The 13,111-nt window shown below is 35.1% G+C and overlaps 1 protein-coding gene across 2 annotated transcripts in view; it reads right to left on the bottom strand.

Annotated features, from left to right (window-relative positions):
* The window catches only part of Thada (THADA armadillo repeat containing), a 325,608-nt gene that overhangs the window by 217,559 nt on the left and 94,938 nt on the right, over positions 1-13,111 (bottom strand). For both annotated transcript variants that reach the window (XM_047521875.1, XM_047521876.1), the window contains exon 26: positions 7,284-7,375. In XM_047521875.1, coding sequence (XP_047377831.1) covers positions 7,284-7,375 — 92 coding nt within the window. The remainder of the gene's footprint in view (positions 1-7,283; positions 7,376-13,111) is intronic.

The following is a 13,111-nucleotide window of genomic DNA, read 5'->3' as shown; positions in this document are numbered from 1 at the left end:
AAAAGCCCCAGAAGCTAGCACAGTACCAACACAGAGTAGGTGGTCAATGAATCCTTGCTCTAAGAATGAATGAATGAACGCTTCCATCACATGCTCTCTGTTCTTGTCTGGCTTATCATCTAACTTCCTCAGATACATACAACGGGCATTCCAATCTCTACATGTTTGTTGATGCCAAAAAATCCCACATGTAACACCTTCCTTTCCACGTAATCCAAATCCTGCTCATTTTTTCAAGTCCAGATTAAATCCAGACTATGCATGGGGTCTGACCTCATTCTCCTTTGACTTCTTATCCCTGACTATGAGTACAACATAGTTTGATAATCATACTTTCTAAACTAATTCACAAGTTGGTCATATCTCTCAATAAACTCCTTGAAATCCGAGACCAGGTCATAAGCTACTTTTGTACATACTAGAATGCCAACAAACATACTAAGTAGCCAACATACATACTAAGTATTATATTCAATGAGAAAATTTTATTGATTGTATTTTATTAAAAGAAGTTCCACATATAACAACAATAGCTGGAAATTTCTGGCATTTCAAAACTAAACATTACTAAAATCAAAAGTTACAAGGACTAAATTCTGAATAAAACAGAAATAACATTCAGGTTCTATGGAAGGCATTCCCTCTGGTCTTAACCTCTTTGACTCCATTTTCTCATTTGGAAAATAGCTCTGTGGTGTTTCTCTATAGGTAGTGAATGGGCAACAAACACTGATTGTAAACCCCCTGATAAATGAAGACTTTATCTCATAGCCCTGGAAGCAATCCTGACGTCTTAAATTATGTAATCCTGGTATTACATTATATTAGTCTGGCTCATATAAAATGTAAGCTACAAAAATACCAAAGCTAAGAAAAAATATTTACTCATGCTTTTACTAAGATGCAGAAAGAGGATGCATACATTGCCAAGATTCCATAGAACATGCTCAAACGAAAGCAACAATGCTTTAGTTATTAAAGAGGGCAATGGCCTGAAGCAGTACTTAGGGACAAAGATTACTTGGTCCATGCAAGAGTCAATATTTAAAAATACAATGAGTAATTCCTACTTCAAGTTCATGAACATGTTTCTTTTTCAGAACTTTTTTTTTGTTTATAAATTTCACTTGTGGTTTTCCTACCTATAATCCATGAACCTATGAATAAACAAAACTTTGAAACATGAAACTCTCCAGTAGACCAGTGTCACTATAGACTTAATTCTGACTAGACCATCTCAATGAGGGTTACACAAGACTTAAACTTTACTTCTCAGTCTCTAAAAAAGACTCATTTATCTACCCTGACTAAAGAATCAGATTGACCATCCTACAAGATCTGTGAAAAACACATGAATGACACCTCCAGTCTATATCAAATCACTGGACCTCTTAATTTCAAAACATTAATATTTAAAATCCTATGACAAGTAAAGTACCTCCTTAGGAGGATGAACCTCATATTCTATATGAGAATCATTTGAATCCAAATGAGTGTTATTGTTGCTAATAGAAACTTCATTTCTAAATAATCAGCTAATTTTTTCAAATGTTCTAGTCATGCTTTAAGCTAAAAATAACCATTAATTTATATTAGTGCTAGCTTTGTGATCTTGAGCAAATCATTTAACTTTATTAGTGAAGGAGACACATCTTCACTTTTCATGTGGTGCCCATGATGTCATTTTAGGTTTTTATTGATTTTTGTTTTTGTTTTTGTGCTACTGGTGACTGAACCTAGGGTTACCACGGCTAGGCAAGCTCTCTACTACTGAGCTACACCCCAGCCCTTTTTGAGGCAAAGTCCTGCTAATGCACCTTAATTTTCTTATCTGTAAAATGAAAATGGGATTGGAAGACTTCTTAGGTCCTTCCAAAAATAAAACAAATAATAACTGTTAACATTTGTGTCATTTTAATTAAAGATCTGAATGAAAATTATAAACACAGAGTCTGAAAAACATTATGTCTGAAAGAAATTGTACCATAAAGGCAAGAATTTTTGTAATCTCCAAATCCTCTCTCCATAGCACCAAACAATTGAGATTTACAGAGTTAACTATGAAAAGGGCAAATTTCTCATTAGCAAAACTGATAACCTCCTGGGGGAATTTAATTCATTCCCTATTTGCCAACCAGAAAATTAAGATTTTTTACCTTTCTGGTTTAACAGCATGTTAGAAACCTTAAGGCCTACTCTTATCTCATCTCTTAAACACATGAAAATAGTGGAGCTTGCTCAGAAAAAGAACACTCATGGTCATTTTGGTCCTTAGCCTATCTGCCTGCTCCTCTCTCTGGGGTATATCTTACTTTCTCTTGCCTTTGTCTCACATGCAATAAACTGCTCTAATGACCTCCCCCTTACCCCCCACTCCAAAATTCATATTGTCTTCCAAGGCCCACAGAAAGGGTCTTAGAGTCAACTCAAGCACACTTCTCCCCTGGTCTTGCCTCATCCTTCCTGCTAAAATCAACCTATCATATAAAAAATGTGTGATAATTGGTCTGTAGTCAGACTTTGAATGAATAAAAGTTCATCTCCCATAGTTTGGACAATGTAAAATCTAAAGCAGACACCAAAAAAGTAACATACTGCTCACAACAGGTTCTGTGTATTGGTGAATAAATGCTTTGCACAGGAAAATAATGTGTTCCAGTCTTGCCACTTTCCAGCTCTATGAGAGCAGGCGAAGAACTAAAACTCACTTACCTGTGGTTTTACTCCACTGGGAGGTGATGATGATGTTACACCTTTCCAGGGATCCCACGAAGGTTAAATTAGACACATACAAATGGCACAAGTCAAGCATGGAATAGGCAAAAGACATTAAAAGACATGCCACCTCCCTTCAGAACTTCTCCCTTCCCTCAACATAAGTTGAACAGAGACTCCAATGCAACAGCTAGCTACCATATTTTTCACTGGGTTGTCAGTTCCCCTCAGACACAGAATATTTCTGATTACTCTCTGGATCCTCATACCTAAGTGCCTGGCCCAGAGTGAAAACATAATGATGCTTTTTCAATGGAGAAAATGAGAATTCTTTGGGACTGAGGATATTAATATTATCCTGGCCTCAGTCAAAGAAAATTTCAATTTTTAGTTTGACAAAATAGGTGCTTGCTACAAGCTTCTATGTAGTTCAAAGCAAATAAACTATTCTGAATTCTAATAAATACATTCTCTAAAATATAAAAACTCAATTGCCCTAAAGCTCTCAATTTTAGTTTTAAGAATCCAATTCTTTTCTAAACAATGGAGTGGGTAACCACAGAAACTTGTGGAATCTCTTTTCCTAGAAAACACGAAGAACAGGAAAGAAGCCAGTCTGTCTGGAAATGGCTTTAAAATCTGCTGATAAGCAAGAAGCTGGGCTGAGTTAGATGCCCCTTGAAGGCTTCCTCCAGACCTAGGCTATTAAGATGTTAAGAAAATAATTCTAATAATTCTGTCATTTATATCCAAGAAAATAAAGTAAGTTTAACATCTCCTAATATAGTCATTGGAAATAATTTTATTTGGACCTAGTGATGCTTTTACAAACCCATTTTCTTCTTAAACTGTACTAAACTATTAATTTGAATATCAGTTCTCTTTAATAAGACAGAATAGAGAGTTCACTTAATAACACAGTAAACAAAATTATTTATTCATTTCTCTTTTTCAGTCTATTTCCAAGTACCTCCCCAAAGCCTATTAAGAAATATTATTTCCCCCCAAAATACATCACTTTATTTTTCCATTTATGGATGCCCAAGGCATTCATTACCCATATTACATTGCACAGGTGATTATTATATAGTGTCTTCTATTTTCATCTGATTCACAAGTAACAATTTTTTTCTCCCAGCTGAACTGTAAGCTCCAAGGCCCAAGTTTCACAGCCCTCATGTTTAAACTGAATTCAAGGTAGGTGCTTATTAAGTTCTTATTGGCTCACGGGTTGATTTTAAATAAAGGGAGAAAGGAAAAGCTATACTACTTAAGTCTGTACACTGAGCACCTGTGTGAAGTTTTGGCAAAGCAGACACTCCCCCAAGTCAAAAATAAAGCTTTTCAGACTACTATATGTTGGCACTTGCCATTTAGCTGGACTAACATAGTCGAAGGTTAAGAGACACAGGTGGGTAAAGGAAAAGATCTAGAGTTACAGATGCCATTGGTGTAGCTGCTGTTCTATAAAGAATGAGCAGCTATCAAGGGCAATCCACTCACATGCAGATGGCAGCTACTGGAGAAAGGCAGAAACATAGCACATTCCCCAGAACACAGAGCTGGGCATGTTCTGATTTTGCGTGGAATCAATTATTCATTCTGTCAGGCCGAGTCAGTTAAATGTCAACAAACAGAAAGGAAAGGAGTTTGAGAAAATTACAACGTAATAACATTATTGTAAAACTTGTGTTTTCTCACTGTTTGTAATCCAAAGAACACATCTAGACCAAGACCAATGGGCTCAAAAGTTCATTCAGAAGTGCACTCCACACACTTAAAAAGAGAGGCAGGCCTCTGCCTCTTTCTCCACATATGAAATGGAAACTTCTTGTCCCTACTATGTGGCAGGTACTGTCCAAGGCATCTTACCAAACATGCAATTCTAGTAACATTATATAAAGTCTGAGCTTCATATTTTACCAGACCCCTGGCCTGACCCAACCTCTCTTAATTTAATAACAAGAAACTCAAGGCATAGAGAGGATAACTAACTTGTCCTAGTTAGTTACTGTGGCTTTATGGTGACAAAGACAGAAGTAGAAATCAAATTTCTTATCCCTCCCCTAGCAATAAAAGTTACTTACTCACTAAGAAAGTATTTCTGTATGTTTCCTGTATACCAGACAGTATACAAGGTACCAGCTACACAGGATTCTGACCCTGATGCTGTCCTCAAAAGGCACAGTCTAACAGCAAGACAACAGACAAGACAGCAAACCATACCTCTAATTGTTTAGGACTTCAATTTAAAAAATAATAATAACATTGTAATAGTATATTGCAGGCCCCTAATAACCCCATGAGGATAAAGTCTAGATTTAGTATTCCTGTCATGTAGACAGAGAAACTGAAGGATAGAGTGAATAAGGACCTCTACTAAGATCATCTCCAGTGACAGCAAAATGCCTAGAAACCAAGTGTATTTACTCCAAGATAGACATTCTTTTCACACTAGATGGAAAAAGCAGATGTTCTTTTTATGTTCAGTTCCTTTCTGATCAAGAGCACACGTTTACAAGATTGTGTGCAGAATTATCTGTGGTTGTGAAAGCAAATTTAACTGACCGGAGAGGTGTCATCAGCTGAGGTTAGTTATTCAATGGCTGAGAACCAACCAACAAGACATCATTAGCAGCATTCTTAAAGTGCCCTTTTTTTATACAAAGAATAGATGGAAAAGGTCCTGTCCTTAGAGAGTTAATATGCAGGGAACAGGCATATAAACATTTCAACAAAAAGTGACATAATTAAATAAACTACAAAAGTAGGAGAATAATCACAAACAATTGCAAATTTAAGACACTAAAGGTTTTGTAGAACTTTATCTAATGAAACTCGCCAAGAAACTGACTCTTCAGTGGTTAAACAGAGAACAGAAGCCTATATAGGTGATGATACATGCCAATCTTCAGATTATTGAAATACAGGTTCTTACCAAAAAATGTTCATCACACTTAAGTAAAATATTAACTTCCTAATGTCTTCATTTCACTTTTCTCCTTTACTTAAAATAATTATATTTCCCTTCTTCTAGGAAAGTTACTAACTTTGTAATCTTTCCTATTCAAAGGGAATGAATTTATAACAGGTTCTCATCAGTGTGACTTTGGCTAAAAGATTGAAACTGTGATATCACAGCCTCTTTCAGCTGTAACCTTAAATTAATGATCATTTTCTCCTGTACTTAGTAAAATTTATATACACATTCAAGAAGATCAGTTTTAACATTAACTTTACTTGTTTGATAACCTAATATCATATTTTATTCATACCACTAATCATCATCCTGGCCTTATAACACAATCCAACTATTTTAAACTTAAGCACATTGTAGAATTATTAACAACATAACAAAGCGAAAGAGAAACAAACACTAGTAATTTTCAGTTAATGACAGGAAAAATTACTTTAAGAACAAGCTAAAAAGTAAAAATTATAATCATCCTGCCAAAGTAGTAATATTTATTTTAAAAATACAACTCAAGGGAGAAAAATACTCTCTGGTATTTCCTGCATTTACTCAGGGGATTCAAACTTTGAGCCAGTTACCTTTCTTTGAAATATCTGGTGAATTTTACAGAGTGATAAGTAGCAATTTAAATGACAATTCAGAACCACCCACAGTAGGTTTCACTAGAATTACCACCAGCATATCATAAAATCATTTCATCATACCCTTTAGTTCTTAAAACTTGATTTCATCACAAGAAGATATAGTTTAATAAACATCAGTTTAAGACCTAAATTTGAAGCATGGTAACTTGTTTAGGGAGGAGAGAATCTGGGTCTGAATTCGTGTCTAGGTTCTTAAGACAAAGACCAATGAGCCAAATTGGATCCTAAAAGTTAAGGAAGTAATTAAACATGCAGCGACAGTGACATCTAGTGTTAAAAACTGCAAGCCAACCAGATTACCATTAAATCCTCAAATGCTGAAGAACTATTCAAAACTTCTCTTCAAAAATAAATAGAACTTGTACATTATATTTAAAAAAAAAAATCCATAATCAAAATGGTTCCATAGGTTTCCTTCCAGACATTAAAAAACCTTGCTGAAAAAAAATAGATTAAAGACTAAAAAGTAAATGCATTGTTTATTTCACATAATCAACATCTCCAACTTGCTTCCCCTCCTAAGAGAGTAATGAATGCACAGGTAGTCTGGAAGGCGTTCTGATAAGTTTCACAGACATTTAAACTTTCCCTGTAAGACTGAAGATACTACACAGACAATACTTGATAAGGCATCAGGAAAAAAGAATTGAAGACATTTCAAGAATACTTGAAGAAGATGAAAAGAAAGAATAACTGTTACACTGAGAAACAAGTCTATATTTCAGTCCTGGCTACCTTGCTATTTTTTTTGTTGCTTTGAAAGATTTACTTAGAAATCAGTTGATATTTTTGCCCATGGTTTTAGAATTTGGCAGCATAAGTTAATTCATTTTAGCATTTTTATAGTTTTATGCTACAGATGAATCTGTAAAAGTAAGCAAATTTTAACAGTTATTTTTGGCCAGGACAATTTTGTGTAAAAAGTAAAGTTAGTATTAGATGGAGCTTACCTATTTGTTTTGGAAAGTTCATCCTTTCCCCTTTTAACTCCAAAGATTCTTGTGATCAAGGAACTAAAGAGAAGAGTGGATGAATTTCTCACCTATTATAAAAATAAACACACAATAGGGGTCAAGGAATATTTATGGCCTGAAATCAACATTTATAGTGGTCAAACTAGATATTCCAAACGTTACACCACTGGCCAGTGTAGGACTAAAGAAAATATGGCTTGTTTTCAAAAAATAAGATAACTTTCAAAAAAAATCTTAATAGTAACTGACTCTTAAATTGAGCCCTATAATCCAACCACAGACACACAATAGTTTTTTTTTCCTATTCTAATGTAATCGATTGACTTCATTATGTCCTTAGAATTGTATCATCAAATAACACTTTTAAAAAAAAAACTATTTTTCCATATCATTCCTGACAATGGTTATTCCAGACCTCAACTTATTTCACTTATTTTCTGTAATTATTTACCTGTGAGAAAATACTTGTAAGACCTAATTTCAAAGAATCCATGTAATTAATAGTCAAGAAAATAGTTAATATTCCAAATGTCATTAACTGCACAATGCCAATAACATAATCAAGTGCCAATAACATAATCAAGCAATCTTAACTCTAAAATTAGGATAGAACTGATTAATAAAAACAAGAGGCAAGACTTATTGTTAATAGGTTTATTGTTAATAAACTCTGATCATTTCTCCAAGATACTAAGAGTATAACCTTTTCCAGGCCAATGCATCAAGATGCTTTGGAATTTCATAACAATGTCTTGAATATTCTAGTATTATCGTCTTCATCAATTACCTTGCCAAATCAGAGTAGAGAGGTTTAAGTATGTACTGCCTTTCCAACGGTGTGTAAGGCACGATACCAGCACCACAGAGACCATCCATAAATAGAAGACACACATCTGCTGCCATCACAGAGCTTATTTTCTAATTAGGTAGTTGATCATATGGTATGTTAAGTAGCAATATAAGCAGAAAAGTCATTAAAATAATAACGTAAGATTTAGAAAACTGCTTCCTAAAACCATTGCATAAAGGTCACAAACTTATATGCCCAGAAGGAGCAGGGGGTGACAGAGGCAGCAGTGGTTGGCCAGATCTTCTGCTTTTTTAAGAGAAGCCAGAAACCCCAATTTTTATGTGAAATCTCACTATTTTGAAATTTTGGCAACAAATTAAAGAAAAGGGGTGGGGGTAAAAACCACCAGAGAGTCGAAATAAAACACAGTGGTGGACTCCATTTGTCCTACTGGCCACCAGTTTGCAATCTTTCCTCTAGAAGTCCGGAGCTGCCTCAATTCATCCACAGTAACCCTGGAAGCAGACCATACAGATACCAGTACAATTCATATGAAAATTGCAATGAAACCCTAAAGTTGGATTGATCTACTTATGATCTATGCTGTTTAATATCAGCAAACATTAATGGAGTCCCTGCTACGAACCCTGCTTAATATCCCCAAACTGTAACAAATCAATCCATCCTTCACTTTATCAGTATCACCTCTGCCCACCTCAGGTCTTGATTATCCTACCCAATCTACTCAAATAGTTCCCACACCTCTAGGTTTCAGCTGGTTTCGTAAGGACATTTAGGATACCATTACGTCTCAAAAATCACAATGACTAAACACAAAAAGAAGGGGTAGAAGCGTGGCTCAGTGACAGAGTGCTTGCCCAGCATGCACAAGGCTCTGGGTTCAATCCCTAGCACCACAAGCAATAACAAAAAAACACAATAGAAACAAAAACTCCATTTTGCCCTAAAACAAACTTTCTGACAAAGGCTGCCAAAATACAGTGAAGTCGAACATCTGGAGATGTTGAAAACATACACTTTAAACAAAACCATAGGGGCCTGTTTCACAAAGTGAACCAGCACTACCCAGAAGTAAAATTACTTTTTTTAAATCAATAGAGAAGGCAGGACACATATAATGTATTTTAGTAATATTAAGATGGACTAATGGGTTCCAATACTATCATTATCCCAATCCATCCTGTTATGGGCTGAATGTTTGTGCACCCCATCCCCAAATTCCTATGTTGAAATCCTAACCCTCAAAGTGATAGTATTGGGAGGTGGGGCATTTAGAATGTGATTAGTTATGAAATCTTCCCCCTTATAAATGGGATATTAAATGCCCATATTAGAGGCCAGAGCAAGAGACCCATTGCCCTTTTAACCTTTTACAAGTTAAGCCACCTTCTATGAACCAGAAAGCAGGCCTTCATCAGACAATGACTCTGCTTGCACACTGATCTTGGACTTCCCAGCCTCGAGAACGGTGAGAAATAAATTTCTGTTGCTTATAAGTCACCCATTCTGTGGTATTTTGTTATAGCAGCTCAAACAGACCAAGATATTCATTATAAATTTCCCCCATTAATAGCCAATGATGATCCTTACCTATTCTGATAGGTGTAGCAAAATGGCAATACTCTATCAGGTCTTCTGCATTAAATACTTAATGGTCCCAGAAAAACTTTTTAAAAACTTTCCCTAATCAGCTATTTGGTTACCCTGTTCACTCAATACAGAATTATTTACATGTATTAACTAATTTTCCATTCATGGCAGAGCTACCTCCCAAAGTAATCGAATGATGATACTTGGTTTTAATATTTTAAAAATAACTTTTCCTTCATTGATATACAATTCACATTCCATAAAATTCACTATTTTAAAGTATACTAGCCAGTGGCTTTTACTATATTCCCAAAGTGGGAGACTATTACCACTAAATCAACAATATTTTCATGGCCCCAAAATGAAACCTTATACACATTAGTCAACATTTTTCCCTCCACCCATACTGGGAAAGCACTAATCTATTTTTGTCTGTAAAAATTTTTCTATTCCAGATATTTCATATACACAGGATCATGAAATAGGTGGCCTTTTATATCAGCCTTCTTTCACACAGTTTCAGTATGCTCTTCCTTTTTATGGCTAAATAATATCCCATTATACAGATAAATCACATTTTAAAAATCTATTCAGCATTTGATGGATGTTTGGCTTGTTTCCCATTTTTTGGCTATTATGCTGAACATTTGTGCACAAGTTTTTATGTCAACATGTTTTCATTTCTCTCAGGTATACAAGCAGTTTGTAAGTCTTACAGTAACTCTGCTTATAGAAACTGCCAAAGTGGTGGTACTATTTTATATTCTCACCAGCAACATATTAGGGGTTCCAATTTCACCAGTTCGGTGATTTCTCCACATCCTCCTCAATCCTTTAATTGTCTACCTTTTTAATCTTGGTATAAAATAGTATCTCACTGTGGCTATGATTTGCATTTCCCTAATGACTAATGATACTAAACATCTTTTTATATATTTATTGGCTATCTGTATATCTTCTTTGGAAAAATGTATTCAAATGAATTGTCCATTTTTAATTGGGTTGTCTTTTTATTATTATTGAGTTCTAAGAGTTCTCTATATATTCTGAATGCTATTCTCTTACCAAATATATGATTTGTAAATATTTTCTCCAATTCTGGGGGTTTTCTTTTCACTTTCTTGATAGTGTCCTTAAAAATACCCTGCCTTCCTCCCTGCCCCTCAATGACCTTCCTCTATTATACTATTCTCCCTTCTATTTTCATGAGATCCCCTTTTTTAAATTAATTAATTAACTAATTAATTAATTTACTTATTTATTCCTTATTTCTCACTAGCTTCCACATATGAGAGAAACCATTTGACCCTTGACTTCCTGAGTCTGGTTTATTCACTTAGCATGATGTTCTCCAGTTCTATCCATTTATCAGCAAATGACGTAATTTCATCCTTCTTTATGACTAAGTAGAATTCCATTGTGTGTGTGTGTGTGTGTGTACACATGTGTGTTCCTTAGGACACACACACACACACACACACACACACACAAAGCATACATTTTATTTTATTCTTTCTTAAAATTCTTTCTGTAATTCATTTTTAATTATTCATTGTGAGATTTAAAATGATTTTTATGTTTTAATCTTGTATTCAGCAACCTTGCTGAACTTGTTTATTAGCTCTAATTTGTGTGTGTGTTCCTTAGGAATATCTACATAAAAGATCATGACATCAGGGGCTGGGATTGTGGCTCAGTGGTAGAGCACTTGCCTAGCTTGTGGGAGGCACTGCGTTCGATTATCAGCACCACATAAAAATGAATAAGTAAAATAAAGGTATTGTGTCCATCTACAACTAAAAAAAATTAAAAAAAAAAAAGATCATGACATCAGAAAATAAAAATAATTCTTATTTTTGCCTGATTGCCCTAGTTAGAAGTTCCAGTGTAATGTTGAACAGAAGTGGCAAGAGTACATATCTTTGACCTTTTACTACTGATCTTAAAGGGAGAGCTTTCAGTCTTTGACCATTAAGTATGTTGCTATGTTTTCCACTGCTGTTCTTCATCAGGTTGAGAAAGTTCCATTCCTAGTGTTTTTGTCATGAAATGGAATTAGATTATTGTCAAATGCTTTTTTGGCATCTGCTTAAACATCATTTAATTTTTGCCCTTTATTCATGACATATTATATTAGCTGATTTTCCAAGCTGAGATATATACTGTTTTAAAACAGTAGAAGTTATATAACAGACAACTAAATAGTTTTTGTAAAGCAGAAGAGAGGAGGGGCATAGGTCCCAACATGCTTTTCAAGAGCGTGCCTCCAATTGACCTACCTTCCTCCCACTACATCCTACCTCCGAAGGGTTCTACTACTTCCAATAGTACCACAGGATGGTGATCAAGCCTTTCACACATGGGCCTCTGAAGAAAATTTCAGATCCAAACTACAGCAATAGTAAAGCAATGAAAACAAATTCCTTTTGAAAGAATGAATGAAGGAGTATGCAAGTTAGAATAAAGACAGAAAGAATCGGTAGTAAAGTTGAAAAATGAAGAAATTAGAACAGCTGTCAAGTAATTCTAGCTATAAACAATCCTTCTTACCAGGGAAACACCAGAATACATTCCTGTTCTCTACCTTCTTCTCCACTGAGTCCCCAACCTATGGTTGGTAGGGACTTGGTAGTCAGCTACAAAGTGACAACTGTTTCCAAAGTTTTTCTCTTCTATTCACTGAATATATAATTGAGAAAGCTTCCATATAGACTTCTATAAGATACAGAAGAATTAAGTAAATGAAAATAAAATTAGGCTACACTAGGTTGGGTGTGTGTGTACATGTGTGGGTATGCACATATGTATCCATTTTTTATATAACATAACAGAAACTCCCTTGATAAATATTCAAAAATATAAAAGGGGAGTCTACCCTGTGCAATTGCTAGGTAGTATGATCACTGACATACCATACACCCCGAATAGGCAGTCAGGGATAGAATCAAGACATGACATTTTAAAATAATCTGTCCAGGGTATGTGACGCAAGTTTATAGCAGAAAGAGACATTTTCTGAAAGAATTAAACAGGATTTGAGTTCTAATTTTCCTTCCATCACTTCTAAGCCATGCAACTTTGAAGACATTCCTCACTTATAATTTTTTCTTTCTTTTTTTTTTTTTTTGGTGGTACTGGGAAGTAAACCCAGGGCCTTGTGCATGCTAGGCAAGCACTATACCAACTGACCTATATCCCTAGCCCCTGGATTTTCTGGGCTTCTAAGGAGAGCACCAGCAATACTTGAGTTCATGGCAAAGGTTTCCCAAAATTGCAAGATACTTCTCCCATGAAAGGACAAAAGTAATCCAGGGTTTCCACTAACCCATAGAGCATCTACAGGTGAATTAGAAAACAGCAGCACTTCCTCTGAGTAAATGAAGCTCCATGCCAAGGCACACAG

This window comes from Sciurus carolinensis, chromosome 13 (assembly GCF_902686445.1).
Source record: "Sciurus carolinensis chromosome 13, mSciCar1.2, whole genome shotgun sequence".
Classification (NCBI taxonomy): domain Eukaryota; kingdom Metazoa; phylum Chordata; class Mammalia; order Rodentia; family Sciuridae; genus Sciurus; species Sciurus carolinensis.
The sequence above is the reverse complement of the archived record's forward strand: the minus strand, read 5'-3'. Positions and strand labels throughout refer to the sequence as shown.